This window comes from Protopterus annectens, chromosome 11.part0, assembly GCF_019279795.1.
Source record: "Protopterus annectens isolate FY-2018-M chromosome 11.part0, PAN1.0, whole genome shotgun sequence".
Classification (NCBI taxonomy): domain Eukaryota; kingdom Metazoa; phylum Chordata; order Ceratodontiformes; family Protopteridae; genus Protopterus; species Protopterus annectens.
The window spans coordinates 10,211,088-10,226,527 of record NC_056745.1 but is presented as its reverse complement, the minus strand read 5'-3'; the positions used below and the strand labels follow the sequence as shown (position 1 = coordinate 10,226,527).

General features: G+C 41.2%; 1 protein-coding gene across 5 annotated transcripts in view; it reads left to right on the top strand.

Moving 5' to 3' along the window:
• The first annotated feature begins 3,452 nt into the window (after positions 1-3,452).
• The window catches only part of LOC122815117 (gastrula zinc finger protein XlCGF52.1-like), a 162,780-nt gene continuing 150,792 nt past the window's right edge, over positions 3,453-15,440 (top strand). For all 5 annotated transcript variants that reach the window (XM_044087365.1, XM_044087363.1, XM_044087364.1 and 2 more), the window contains exon 1: positions 3,453-3,592. Coding sequence is in view for 3 of the 5 variants with exons in the window: in XM_044087363.1 (XP_043943298.1) it covers positions 3,581-3,592 (12 nt within the window). In the remaining 2 variants the exon portion in view is untranslated. The remainder of the gene's footprint in view (positions 3,593-15,440) is intronic.

The following is a 15,440-nucleotide window of genomic DNA, read 5'->3' as shown; positions in this document are numbered from 1 at the left end:
TGTTACTGGTACCACCATACCTCTGATATGGGAGGCTCAGGCTGTTACTGGTACCACCATACCTCTGGTATCGGATCACAGGCTGTTACTGGTACCATCATACCTCTGGTATGGGAGTCACAGGCTGTTACTGGTGCCATCATACCTCTGGTATCGGATCACAGGCTGTTACTGGTACCATCATACCTCTGATATGGGAGGCTCAGGCTGTTACTGGTACCACCATACCTCTGGTATGGGGGTCACAGGCTGTTACTGGTACCACCATACCTCTGATATGGGATCGCAGGCTGTTACTGGTGCCATGATTACTTGTGCTGTAATGAATTGTAATCAAGTCTCTCCAGTCATAACTCACTTGTTATGTATTCCTGGCATGGATGTTAAGACACATCTTTCCCGGGAACTATAGACCCATAAGTGTAACCAGCCTCATCTGTAAGGCTGTGTAAAGAATCATCGTGAACCTTATCAACAAGGACATAGGCAACCTTCAAACTCTAGACCTAAATCAATTTGGCTTTGTTAAGGGTAGATCATGCTTATTAAACGTAGTAGACTTCTTTGAGAAAGTCACCAAAGCCTGGATGAAGGTAAGACAGTAAATACTGCCTGTCTTAACCTAGCCAAGGCTTTTGACACAATCCTCTACTCAGATATCATTGAGAAACTATCCCAGCTGGAGATTAACCAGTAGATCACTAGATGGGTAGCCAACTGCTCACTGACAGAACATATACTGTCAAAGTTGCTGACTCCAACTCTACCACAAGGATCTGTGCTGGGCCCTTTACTGTTTGGAATCTATTTCTAGGAAGTCCTGGCTAAAGTAGACAGCCTTTGGCTTACCAAGTTTGCTGACGATTGAAAATTGGGTGCAATCATTGAGTCCCCCAATGATGTTAACATATTACAGGAGGGGCTAACACAGACAAATGACTGGTGCCAGAGCCATGGTCTAAAACTAAACGAAAAAAAGGGAATTATTATCCCCTTTGTGAAAGTGGAATTCCTTGCTAATTACAATATTGACAGCACCTCTCTAATTTCAAACCCAGTGGTGCGAGATCTGGGAAAACAGGTAGATAACAAACTGAACTTTGACAAACAAGTTTCCACAGTGGTTAGGAAAGCCTTCTACATTTCACATCTCTTACATAAGGGCATCGCATCCAGGTCTAAGGATGTAATAACTCCACTGTACTTGGCCCTCATCAGACCTTTAATAGAGTATGATGTTCTCTTCTGCATGTACCTCAATGGAAACCTGCAGCAGTTGGAGAGACCAACTAGAAAATACCACCAAGGAATGGAGAACTGTACTCACCACATTTAATAAATAAAAATATTTAAAAATACAGAAATATCTCGTAAAGCGCTTTTCTTCCAGTTCTATAGCCAGACTTCATCAGACAAACACCAAATAAAGCCAAGTCTTAATATAGCAATTGACACCCCCCCATCTAATTGTTCAACCAATGGATCTCACAAAGCCAACCATGTTACTCTCATATAAAACATTGCTTTAGGTTAATTAATATACAATAACTTACAAGTTTCTTATAAGTATAATGAATTATAAAAACTTTGTTAAAAATAAAACAGACGAGTACTAAAGTATCATTTATACATCCTAAATGGTACATAAACTACAGTATAAAAGGTTTGACCCGTCAAATAATTAATTCATTAACTAAAGAATGTAAAGAAAGAATATATATAAGTCAATGTGTATATCTATCTATATTTATATAATAACTACTGCAACTCATTGTGCTTTCTTATTCCTTATATCTAAGTGAGGGCTAACTTTACCTAGACAAACTTCTTAATTTTAAAATACATGTTAAAGATGTCACCTCATTTAGACCTGGTTGTCTGCTAGAATCTAAACGGAGCTGCCATAGTAGCTCTTTTTTTTCCAATAATAACTGACAGGGACCCCCTCTAGTGTCCGGCACAACTTGTTCAATAATTCTAAAAAGGAACACATCATCAGGGTAACTAGCACGATGTCTAGCTAAAGTATTCTCCAATTTACCCTTGTTGGAGAGACCACAGAGGTTTCTCACCAAGAAAATACAGGGCCTCCAAACCAAGACCTACATGGATAGACTAAAAGCCATGTGAATGTATTCTGTATCCTATAGACTGCTGAGAAGTGACTTGTGCCTGGCCTACAGGACAGTCTCTGACTCTGCTCTGATGGATATGCTGCACATACCGCAAGTCAAATGGCACAAGAGTCACTTGTTCTAGGGATCTTAACCTAGCCTGTGCCATTAACAGAACATGCTGGAGAGACAGATATATCTCCCAGAAATTGCTGTTACTCTGGAATAAACGTCCAGTTCACATGAAGCAGAGCTCTTCACTGACCCTATCCAAGTGCAACCTGGATAAATGGATGGGAGACAGCACATTCACACCAGGGGTGGCACCCAGGTAGTCATTGTTTATTATAGACTTGCTCTGCAAATTACATCCATCTAACAAAGGACAATTGAGGCAAATCGGGATTAACTTGGGTAGCCTCCTCTGAATCTGTGAACCCATGAGTAAATGTCATGTCACAGAAGTGTTCACTGCTTCAGACTAGAAGAAAGCAAATTAAACACACCCTCCGTGATGAACAACAAAAAGAAAAACAAATTAATGGAATACAAGGTGGGTCAGATCACTTCTTTAATATTAAAATTATCCCTGTAAAATACAAAACAGAAAATTACTGTAACCTTCTGGTACTTGTTAATATTTGTCTGAATGTAGTATAAAAAGACCTATTTACAGCTCTTAGAGCACTGAGAAGGTAGTTTGGATCTGTGCGCTTGTGAGCTTACTTGATTAAAAAGTATTAATAGCAAAATAGGAAAAAAATCAGTTTTTCTTCCAGCAGTCACTTGTTTTCTTAATCCAGTTCAAAACTAGGATGAATCCCAGCAATTCTGGATGTAAGGTAGAATGTAGCCTAGAAGGGAGTAGATTACACACACACACACACACACACACACCACACAAGTTTAGCTAATAACCAAGGCATAGCACAGACTTCTGCTCCAAAAACACAGGGAGAAACAGTTTTATACAGTGCTCAGTAGTACTTTAAAGAATAAATTTACAGCTTTTAATGACAGTCAGTATTGCATACATGGAATGAACATTGTTGTATTTGATTTTACTGTGTTTTATGTCACTTTCAAGTTAGATGGCACATCACATATTCTGCACATCTGTTACACTATGTCACCCATTTAGCTGGGGAAATGTTAGGAATTACTACTGACTATCAGACTGCAAAAAAAGCTCACAGGCTGAATATACAGGCCAGTATCTTCCCTTTACACCTTCTCTCTTTCCTCCCCCGCTAGAGGCCCAGCCTATCATATACATATTAATAAGCAAAGCAGCATGGTATAGATGGGGACAATTTAAGTGATGGACAGGAAGTGACTAAAGGATGCAGTGTTTATGTTGACTGTGTGACAGGATGTTGTTAAAAGGTTCATTTTTGGTTTTGGCCTTTTGTTCTTGCGGATCTGGATTCTGAAAGCACTATTTGTTTGAAGTGTGAAACAGAAGTATGAAGCTGGAGGTAGGTAATTTTTGCTACAGCACATGCTTTTCTTTGACTCTTGTAATTTCCAGGAAATTATCTGCTTTTGAGTCTATGGAATAGCATTGTACTTGCTCCCAGATACTGAAGCTAGTTAAAACAAAGTAGAACTGCAGGAGTGTTGGACTCTTTGACAGAGCTGCAGTTTCTGTGGAGGTAATGGTTCCCAGGATTTCTTTCACCAGATTTGAACACCGCAGCTGTTTGTGTTTGGAAACAGAACAAGCAACATTTGTGCTGAGTTACTCTTTTGAAGTCGTTGTGTATTTTTGTCAAACACATTTTGTAAAAATAATTAAAAAGAATACAAAAACTATAGATATCTTTGTTTAGATTACCTTTCTATACCAAACAGGTCATCTTTTTCACGTGGTCAAATATAGTTATTATTACTTGCAGGTGAACATTTGCAACTAAATATAAGGATATGTGACCCAATAAGTAAATATTATTTGGTATTATAGTATTATATTTACATAATTATGTTTATTGTCTGCCTGGTGTACATCTTTTTTAAATAGTGTTTTTTTAATGTGTCAGTCCTGCAGTTGCTGACATTTTAATAAACTTTATGCCCCAGATGAAGGCGCATCATGTCTAAGAATATATCATGTGATTATGCATCAGTCCTTAAAATATTTTCAATTATATTGCCTCAAACCACATGTAATAAACTCCTGGTTGCAGGACTCAAGTGACTTTTAACTATTTTGATAAAATATACATATGTCTAATTTGCTGTCTTACCTGTGTGCTAAAAGTTAAAGTGTGTCACTGTATGCATCTCTGCCTGTTTATCTGTATGTATAGCTATACAATAGAAGGAGGAAACTAGTTCAGAAAAAAAAAAAAACAAATCACAAGAAGGAAAGACATCCCTGATCAGTATCAGTAAGAAATAAAGGTCCCTCATAAAATCCTCCAAGGCTAACTTCAAAAGAAAAATAGCCAAGGATTCGAAAGATAACCACAAAGCCTTCTTTAGCTATGTCAAGAATCTAAGTGGCAACTCGCAGATATGCTCCGAGCTAGTGCAAAATAGCACAAAATATACTGAACCCACTGATATTGCCAACATCCTGGCAGATAGATTCAGTGCAAACTTCACCCCCCTCTCACCCCCAAAAGGGCCCACCGGAAAAGTGTAGTGTCCCGGAAATCACAGACGCACAGGTGAAAACAGCCCTTTCAAAAGCCAAAAGCACAGTGTCAATGGGGCCAGATGGTGTCCCAGGCTGTGTCTTGCATGAACTACAGAACGAACTAACCCCCCACTTAAACACACTGTTCAACCTCAGCCTCTCCACATGCCCATAGAATGTTGCGCATCCACAAAGGAGGGGGCCACAGCTGACCCTGGTAACTATCTCCTCATAAGCCTGACTAGCATGGTCTGCAAGGCGATGGAGCGCATCATCATGCAACTCATTAACAAACACATTTGGAACCTCCAAACACTTGACCCGACCCGGTTCGGCTTTGTTAAGGGCAGATCATGCCTACTAAACCTAGTTGACTTCTTCGAGACAGTCATCAAGGCCATAGATGAAGGGAAGGTAGTTCACGCAGCCTACCTTGACCTCGCCAAGGCTTTTGACACCATTCCCCACTCGGAAATTATAGAAAAACTCACCAGCCTGAACATAAACCTCTACGTCATGAGATAGGTTGCCAACTGACTTACAGACATAACTCACACGGTAAGAATGGCGGGCTCCAGGTCCGACTCTAAACCAGTCACAAGTGGTGTCCCACAAGGCTCGATCCTGGGATCCCTACTGTTCGGCATATATTTCTCAGAAGTACAGGCAAACACAGGAGGACTATGGCTAACCAAGTTCGCCGATGACTGCAAACTGGGAGCCATAACTGGCTCTCCGGCTGACACAGACATTCTTCAAAAGGGCCTTACTGAGATGAACACCTGGTGTCAAAGTCATGGTATCAAGCTAAATGCCAAAAAATGCATAGTCATCCCCTTTGGGAAAAACAAAACACCCATGAATTACCACATAGGTGGCAGCCCCCTTAATACAGAAGAGGTAATAAGAGAACTGGGGACCCAGGTAGATAGTGATCTCTCCTTTGACAGTCATATTGCCAAAGTAGTTAGGAAATCCTTCTATGTAACCCATCTAATTACTAAAGGGTTCGCATCTAGAAATAAAGGGGTTTTAGTGCCCCTCTACTCATCACTCATCAGACCCATCACAGAGTACAATGCCCCATTTGGGATGTACCTCACAAGACACTTCTAACAGCTGGAAAGACCACAAAAGTACCTCACCAAGAGGATTACTGGCCTCAGACATATGTCCTCTGCAGCCCAACTGGAAAAACTCCAGCTGTACTCAGTCGCATATCGTTTACTCAGAGGTGATCTTTGCCTGACTTACAAAGCCATGTCCAACTCAGAATTGATGGACATGCTCCACCTAAAGAAATCCAAGTGACTGCGAGCCACTCGCTCTAGTGAGCTAAATCTCACCACAACAATAAATAGAACATGCTGGAGGAATAAATTCCTGTCACAGAGACTCCCCATGCTTTGGAACAAAATTCCTAACTACATTAGGCAGAGCCCCTCACTAACACTCTTCAAGAGAAACCTTGACAAGTGAATGGGCAACAGAAAATACACTCCTGGGATCACTTCATTGGCTCTTCTTGACAGAGGCTCAGTTAATTAAACAATGGGGCGGTGAAAGCTGACACACTCTGGCTAGGCTTATAAATGCCCTCGGGCAGAAAGCGTAGTACCTACCTATGAACCTGTGTAAAAGTAATGCATATTATGTGTGTGTGCTTACCATTAACATGTTGTATTAACTAGTGTACATAGCAAGTGCTATGCCATAGACAGCAAGTAAGGAGAAATCTATGGGACAATTTTTAAGTACTGCTGTAATTTAAATGTGTTGCCTACAGACTGATGTCTGTAAACTTAAATTTACATAGCAGAAAAGATGTTCAAGGGCCACAGAAAGTGAAGGAATGTCCCTTCCCTTATACCCTTATACCTGACTGTAACACTTAGGGGATGTGTAACACCCCTGAAAGCACTCTTACTCTTGTGACTGGTGCTACAGACGTGCATAAGAGGTTTATCTTTTTTCCGATTTTTGTAGCGTAATCAGAGTGGTCTATGCACTACATGGTAACTACCTGCACCTTAGTATTAAATTGTGTGCTTATACCTGTACAAATGTATTTATTCATTTAAGTTTGATGACTGGGGAAGTCCACTGGGCCAAGAAGAGCCAGGTTTTCAGTGGAGGCCCAGGGAGTAAAGCTCCACAATAATTGCAAGTTACATTTCACATGTTACAAAAGGACATAGTTCATATAGCTAATTAAACATTTACAGATAAGCTCCATGATATTTGCAATTGGCTTGTCACAATAATTTCAACATTTACATAAAGTGAATATTTTTGTTACAAACTCAATTGTAGGTTTAAGATTTCAAAATATGTAGCTACTAGCCATTAGTAGGTTAGGAAAATGTTATGCATGGAGAGGGTAATAGTATATTTGAGATTGGAGAGTGTAGTAGAATAGATATTTTATTTTTATTTATTTTACATTTGTTGACCGGGATAGTCCGACTGGATGCATGTCCAGTTTCAGCGGAGGCCCGAGGAGAAATGCTCCAAGGGTAAGCAGTTACAGCATTACATAATACCAGCATTACATATTACAAACAGACTACAGAGATTACATAAGTAAGCAAGTTAAACAAAGTTCCACAGGTTACAGTTAATCCTGAGCACAAGTCAGGATTAAATTAAATTACACAGTAAACTGGTTAACAGATTTTTACACATTCTAGAGAGAGTTAGCCAGGCTTGATACATTGACATAGCCAGTTAAGTGACAAATGTTGTTTGAGTCTAGTTTTAAATTGACCTAATGTGGAAAGTAAGGTAATATCAGCTGGAAGTGAGTCCCTGGATCTACTTACAGAGTTTGCAAAGAGAGAATCACCGGCTGAGTTATTAATTTCGCTAGTCTGAATTAGTAGTTTGTTAGAGGATCGAAGCAGTCTAGGATTGTTATAGGGGGTGATAATGTTTTTAAGTGCAGGAGTATTGTCCAGATTATAGAGGATTTTATAGGCCATAATCAGTTGGTTATACTGGATTAGGCTGGGTAGTTCAAGCCACCCAAGCTGATTTAGATTGATGCAATGATGTGTCCTAAAAGGCAGCCCTGTGGCAAACCTGGCAATATGGTTGTAGCAAATTGAGAGTTTAAGGACAGTCTTGTTTAAATTCGAGAGTAGAGGGGATGCATACAGAAGGGTTGAAAGAAGGTGAGAGCGAGCTATGACAATTTTAGCTGGAGGGGTTAGGAAGGCTTTTATTCTGTAAAGTGACCCTAGTTTTTTATTGATGATTTTGATAGTTTGGTTAACATGTAGGTCAAATTTTAGATTATTGTCTATGAAGACACCTAATAGTTTTGTAAATGGTTCAGGGGAGATTATTGTGTCATCATTTGATTTTATGGTAAAGGTGAAAGCAGTAGACCTACGTGTTGGTGAAAGTAACAGCATTTTAGTTTTTGGGGGATTTAGGATCAGACAATGTTCAGAAAGCCAGTTTTCTATTGTATTAAAGGTGGTCTGGGTAGCTGACCATAACTCTACTGGAGATGTGGCTGAGCAAATCAGAGTAGAGTCATCAGCATATTGGATACAGCTGACTTTTGGGATGACAGTATAAAGGTCGTTAATGAAGATGGAGAACAGCAAGGGCCCTAGTATAGAGCCTTGTGGTACTCCAAGGGTGTTAGGTAGAAGGTTAGAGAGTTTGTTCTGCCAGAGGACAGCCTGCTGTCGACCATTCAGGTAGGATTGAAACCATTGGAGGGCTCCAGTATCTAGACAGAATGTTTGCAGGGTGTGGATTAAAAGTTGGTGATCAACCATATCGAATGCCATGGAAAGATCCAAAAAGAGGGCTGAGGATATTATTGTTGCAATTATGGTTTATGGTGTTGGTAAAGGCTAGGAGGGCTGAAGTAGTGCTGTGATGAGGACGGAAGCCATGCTGAGTGTCTGCCATAAGGCGATTTTGGATTAGGTGGTGCATGAGTTGTCTATGAATACATTTTTCCATAATCTTTGCAAGTGGAGAGAGTATAGCTATTGGCCTATAATTGGAGAATTCAGTAGAGCTGCCTCCTTTGTGAAGTATGATTACATAGGATATTTTCCAGATGGTGGGAATTTTAGCTTTTACTATGGTTCGATTGATTAGTATTGAGATGGGGTAAGCAATAGCATCAGCTGATTTTTGTAGGTACTCAGCAGGGCGTTGATCAGCAGAAAGTGTAGTGGGTTTTAATTTTTTGATCAAGGTACGGATAAGTGAAGTGGCGACTGGTTGGAAGCTGAATGCGAGTAGGTTTCTAGGGGTGCTACTTTCAGGACCAGGGGAGCTAGGAGGTAGTATCAGAAACATCTTCAGGGGTTTTATCAATAGTAGAAGCAGGGATTGGGGTTGAAGTTTGTCCAGGATGTAATAGATTATTTAAACCTGCCCAAAACTTCTGAGGGTTATTTTGATTTACTGTCTGTAAATTACAGTAGTATTGTTTTTTGTCTTGTAAAATTGATTTTTTGGTTTTGTTCCTGGATTGCCTGTATTTAATGTGACCTTGAGGGTCTTTAGAAGAACGCCATAAAACCCATGCTTTGTTTCTAAGGGTAATTTTGAGTTTAGACTGTATAGAAAGCCATGGTGCAGTTTTTGCCTTGGTTCTCTTTGAACGAACAGGTGCATGCAAATCAAGGATCTCAAGGAATTTGTTGTTAAAGTATGCTACTGCTTCCTCTAAGGGGAGGTGTTTTAGAATAGACCAATTACATGAGTTTAGTTCTTGTTGGAATTTGGCAGGGTCCAAGTTTCTGTTGTTTCTAACCTTTCTGAGTAAGGGTTGTTGGGAATTAATGGTTTTGTGCTTAATTACATATGTGAGAAGGTGATCGCTTAGGCCATTAAGGAGGGTACCAGAGGTGTACAGTTGGGGGTGACTGTTTATGAGTACCCAGTCAAGTATACTTTCTTTTTGGTTGGGTTTACCTATCCTGGTAGGGGTGGATATGATTTGTGTAAATGCATGCAGGTTAATATGGGTGGTTGGGGATTCTGAGGAACAGGTGCCCCAGTTTATTTTAAAGTCTCCAAGTAGTAGGGTTTCTTGGGGGTAGTGACATGATAGCCAGTGCAGGATATGTAGATATATTGTTACCTGGGAGAATGTACATACAGATGATATTAATGCATTTATTTTTATTAAGTTGCAATTTGGTGGCAAGAATCAGAGTTATTAATCTGAGGAGGTTGTATTACATCTGTGGTGACATTCAACTCAGATACCCCACCCCCCTTCCTCGAAGCACGATCCAGCCTGTGTGTGTTGTACCCAGGTGGTAACACTTTATTGTCTTTAGTGTTAGGTTTTAACCAGGTTTCAGATAAACAGAGAATCTCAGGGGAGTGGACATCCAGAAGTGCATGCAATTCATGTACCTTGTTATTAATGCTTCTAATATTGAGACGACAGACTAGGAGAGAGTTAGTTGGCCTATTAATTGTAGGTTTGTAGCTTAGATTGCAAGTAGAGGGGGTATGTGTATCTGAAGTGAGTGGGCCAGGGTTGGGGTGAATATCACCACCAAGTATTAGGTTGAGTCTCTACTTGGTGATGAACTTCAGAAATTTGTTTATTAGTTTGTGGTAGTGTTTGGATCTAGAGCTAATGTGCCTGGGGTTGAGATGTTGATAGACTGAACAAGATGGTGGATAGGATCTAGTACTGTAAGTATGGTTGAAGGTGGAAGGATTTACAGCTGGGATGATAGTATGGCCTTTTGGGACCTGAAATCCCGTGAGAAACTGGTTTTCATACAAGGTAAGGAGGTTTGGCGTGAACAAGATGGGTAGTAAAGAGGAGTATATCGTTATCTGTGATTCAGCTACTGAGTTAAGGAACTGTTTTACCTGGTGATGCAACCCCAGAAGATAGAGTGGTGAGGTAAAGGTATTGGAAGGGGGATGGGAGAATGCCAGATGAAAGCTAATAGGTGCTATTAAAATGTAGGTAGTAGAATGGGGGTGGGTGGAATTATCCCAGATGAAAGCAGATAGGATCTAGAAAGTGGGGGAGTGGCTATAGTACTATAAATTTAGAGGTACTGGGGGTGGGAGGGAATTGGGGGCAGGGAGGGGAGCGAAGAGAGCCTGAGCATAGCGAGGGTGAATGTAGCGGGACTATTGCAGTTTACAAGGTTTCCTAAGGTGTCCTAAAGCTATAAGGTAAGTATTACAGCTCTTAATGTAAGAGTCAATTTACTTCAGTTACAGGGGAAGGAAGCAACAAGTAGAAACAAAGAGCCCTATGGCTGACCAATATGGTGACCTGCTTAATTACAAAGGACTGTAAGTGAAAGCTTAACAAATGCTTTTTGTGTGTGCAACCTACTCTGTTTAAATGTTGAGAGAAACTGATTGCAGTCCTGTAAACACCATTTTGTAGGGAACTGTAGAGTTGAACTAGGAAAAGAGAAAAGCAGAGATTCTAGGGTAAGCATGAAGACAACAACAGGCAGTTATTATATAATAATGCATTCAGAAAGGTTTGGTGGTGGGGGTAAAGTAGCATACTTCAGAATGAACTAAGATTTACAGCTAAGAAACCTAAGCAAGAGAGCAATGCTGTAAATAAACACTTGCCAGATTTTAAAGATATACCAGATATATTAGAGGGAACGTTAGTTTTGGTAGGGGAGGGATTGTTTTGGGTGCGATGAAGTAATATTAGAGATAGTTGGATGAGTCAGTGTAAGCTGGAATGAGGGGGGAGGGCTTTAAGTTAGATCGTGGCAAGGGCATTCCCATTTGGAAGAAAGATGAGAGAGTAGCTGAGATTTGAAATGTGTATGTTTAGATAGGTTGCGTAGGTGTGAAGGGAGAGAGTTCCACTGTTTAGCTAAGGAGTGGGACAGCAGTAGATGGCCAGAAGGTTGTGCAGGTTTGTGAACCTGAATGAGATTTTGGTTTTTGGATCTGAGCAAGCAGTTGGGAATGTAAGGTTTTAAGGAAGTAGCGAGAGCTGGCCAGTTGGCAGGTTTAAAGATGAGCTTGTGGGAAATGGTGAGTTGTAGGTAACTGAGGTAGTTGGGTAGTTCAAGCCAGTTGAGGGTGAGAAGGGAGTGGCAGGGGTGGGATGGGTTTTTTGAATTTGTTGCAAATTTGGAGATCTTCTGGTAGCAAGATTCAAGTTTGGACCAAAGGCCAAGATAGAGTTTGGTGAAAAGAGGGGCACCCTACATAAGGGAGGGGAGTAGGAAGGTGGATGCAAGAGTTGATGGGTAGAGGGGCTTAGGAAGCAGTTGTGCCTGTAGAGAAGACCTAAATTTTGGTTGGATTTCTTGATTTCTTGAGTGGATGTGGGTGTCAAATTTTAGTTCTTCATCAATAATGATGCCAAGAAGCTTGGTGTTGGGAATGGTTTGTCTCTATGGTGAATGTGGATTTGTCAATGATGGAATTTTTGGTAGCGAAAAAACATTAATTTGGTTTTATTTGCATTTAGTGCTAGATGGTTAGACTGCATCCAGGTTTCTGTTTTGGAGAACTCTAGTTGGGTTTTTGCTAGGAGCTCAGACAGGGAGAAGGCTGAGCAGATGATTGTTGAGTCATCTACATATTGGATGACAGATGAGTCTGGGATGGATTGGTGAAAGTTGTTAATGAATAGGTTGAAGAGAAGAGGGCCAAGAACAGAACCTTGAGGGACACCTGTGGGTGTGGGAAGGAAGGGGGAGGTTGAAGTTTTCCATTGAACAGCTTGTTGGCAGTTGGACAAGTAGCTGGAAAACCAGGCGATGGTGGTGGGAGAGAACTGTAGGTTGGAGAGTTGGGATACAAGTAGGGTGTGTGAGATGGTGTCAAAGGCCTTTGACAGATCTAGGAATAGTGTGGATACGAACTTGCCTGAGTCGCGTTCGAGGTGTATGGTTTCAAGAAAGGAAAGAAGGGCAGTCATGGTGCTGTGGCCAGGGCAGAAGCCATGTTAGGTAGGGGAGAGGAGATTGTTTAGTGTTAGGTGTGCTATGAGGTGTGCTTGTATCATTTTCTCTAGTATTTTAGAAATAGGGGAAAGGATGGCAATAGGCCTGAAGTTGGTGGTATCATTATTTTTGTCACCTTTCTGGAGGGGGATGATGTAGGTGTGGCGGCAGATAGAAGGGGCGTATGATTCCTGTATGGATCTATTTATAAGAATAGAGATGAGATGGGCAATGCTATCTGCAGATTGTTTGAGGAAGGTGGGTGGAAGGTTGTTGGGTGCATTGCGACAGAGTTTGAGTTTGAGGAAAAGTCTTTTTATAGTGCTTGTGAGGATGGGCTTGAGGCAGAAGGATGTGGAGGAAGGTTGATGATTTGGGTGGTGGTTGGGGCAGGAGGGGGTGGTTGTGGAGGAGGGGGGTGGGAAGGAGGCTGATAGTTTAGCTATGCAGTCTATGAAGAATAAGGTGAACTGGCTGGCTGTTTCAAGGTTGGAGAGGTTGGGGTCTGGGCAGGGGTTTTCTTTGTTGTCAGGATGCAGCATGGATGAGATGGAGTACCAGAATTTTTTAGGATTTGTTGAGTGCAAGGACTGGAGTTTGGAGTAGTGGGCTTTGCGGTCTTTAGTTATTAGTTTTTTTGAAGAGTTCCGTAGCTGCTTATACTCTAGGAGGGTGTTAGGGTTTTTATGTTTTTGATATTGTTTCCATTTTTTGTCCCTTTGGTGCAAGACTAGTTTATAACTTTTGATAGTTTTGATGCGTTTGGTTTGAGGGAGGGCTTGCTGATTGAGAAGGGTTAGGAATGAGTGGTTAAGGTAGGAAACAGCATCATCTAGAGAAAGGGTTTTTAGAGGGGCCTTTAAGCATTCAGAGAAAGTTAGAGGGTTGATAGAGGAAAGGTTGTGGGTTTGGATATAGTGATGTTGTTTATGCAGTGGAGATGCGAGATGGTCAGTGAAGGCTGGTAGGTGATCGCTGAGAGGATCAGGTAATGTTCCGGCTTTGGTGATAAGGTTTGGGTGAGTTGTTAGGATCCAGTCAATGATGGTACCAGAGGTACCATCTTTATTTGGTCTGGCTGGAGATTGTATTAGTTGGGAGAAGTTGTACAGGTTGATTGTGTGGGACGGGGCTTCAGAGTTAATAGTGTTCCAGTTGATGTTGGTATCACCGAGTACATAGGTTTCGTTTTTTATATTGGAGGAGAACCAGGACAGGATGTTTTGAAGAGTTTTGATATTATCACCAGGGGGTGTATAGAGGGCAGCGATACATATGGACTTGTGGTTGTTTATTTTTAGTAAACCTATTATAATTTCAGCGTTGGCAAAGGTTGGTATTTTATTGGAGTAGGGAGTAATGGTATGGGAGGTGAGGTAGATTATTGCTACTCCACCTCCTTTTTTGTGGGCTCTGTTGTTGTGAAAGATTTGGAATCCTGGTGGTAGGATTTTGCTATCTTTTATATAGGTTTTCAGCCAGGTTTCAGAAATGGCGGTAATGTCGGGGTGGTTATGGGAGAGCCAGGCATGGAGGTTAGGGATTTTGTTTTTTAGGCTTTGTGCATTAAGTGTTGTGAGGCAAATGGACTTTGAGTTTGTGGGTTGAGTGGAGGGTTTGGTGAGATTGATGATAGAGATGGGTCCGGCTTGGGGTGGATGTTGCCAGCTAGTGAGAGAGAGATGTGGTGGAGTAGAAAAGTGAGGCAGTGTGTTGGGCAAGGGTATCTTGGGTTGTGTGAGAGTAGTGATTTTTTGGTACCACATTTAAGAGGGGAGTACAGGGAGGGGTTGGGTTGGGAGCAATTTTGCTTTGAAAAAATAGATTGGGTTAGAGGTAAAGAGTTCATGTGAAATGGATGAGTAGGATATATGTAATAGTCAAAGGCAAATACAAAACCAAACAAAAAAAGAGGGTAAGTAAGTAAATAAACAGGAACTCTGGTCCTTTTGCAGTTAAATAGTTTCATAGGTTTATACTAGGCTAATAACCACCAGGGTCTTTATAACCTTGCTTTGTAACCCAACCCAGTTTTGTCCCCAAGTACATTGGATGTTGATATGGTGGGGGTATGTTAGTAAGGAGATAGCTAAGGGTTACTTATGTGGGGGGTATGTCAGTTTGGGATAAATTACTTACTGTCAACCTCTGTCCACCAGAGACATGGGGGCCAAACCATGGGTGAATTTGCAGTAATTTCTTATCCATTGATCGAGGTTTTGTTTGAATAGGGTTAGTGATGGAACTTTGCTTCACATGGATGGAGAGCTTATTTCATAGTGTGGATCCTTTGAGACATGCATCAGTCTCTCCCGCATGTTCTATGTATGTCGCAGGCGAAGTTCAGGTCCTTGTGTCTAGTGTTTCTGGAGCTTTGTTTTGCAAATGTGCAAAAGATCCATCAGAGTTAGATCTGTGGATGCCTTATATGCCAGGCATAGACTGCTCTCAGTAACCTAGAGGAGAGTGATTGCAGAGATAATCTGTGTAGGACAGGGTTTTCATACCCTGGATTCTGCTGGTGAGGAACCTTTCTGGGCATTCCAACTTTTCCACCTGCCTGGTTAGGTACATGTCCAAGGGGGTATTGCATTCAATGATGGGTCTGATAAGGGCTGAGTAGAGTGGTACAATAACGTCCGTGGACAAGGATGCCATACCCTTACTTATGCGCTGGGCAGCATAGAATGATTTTCTTACTATCTTTACTATATGTTGTTCAAAGGCCAGATTACTGTCTACATA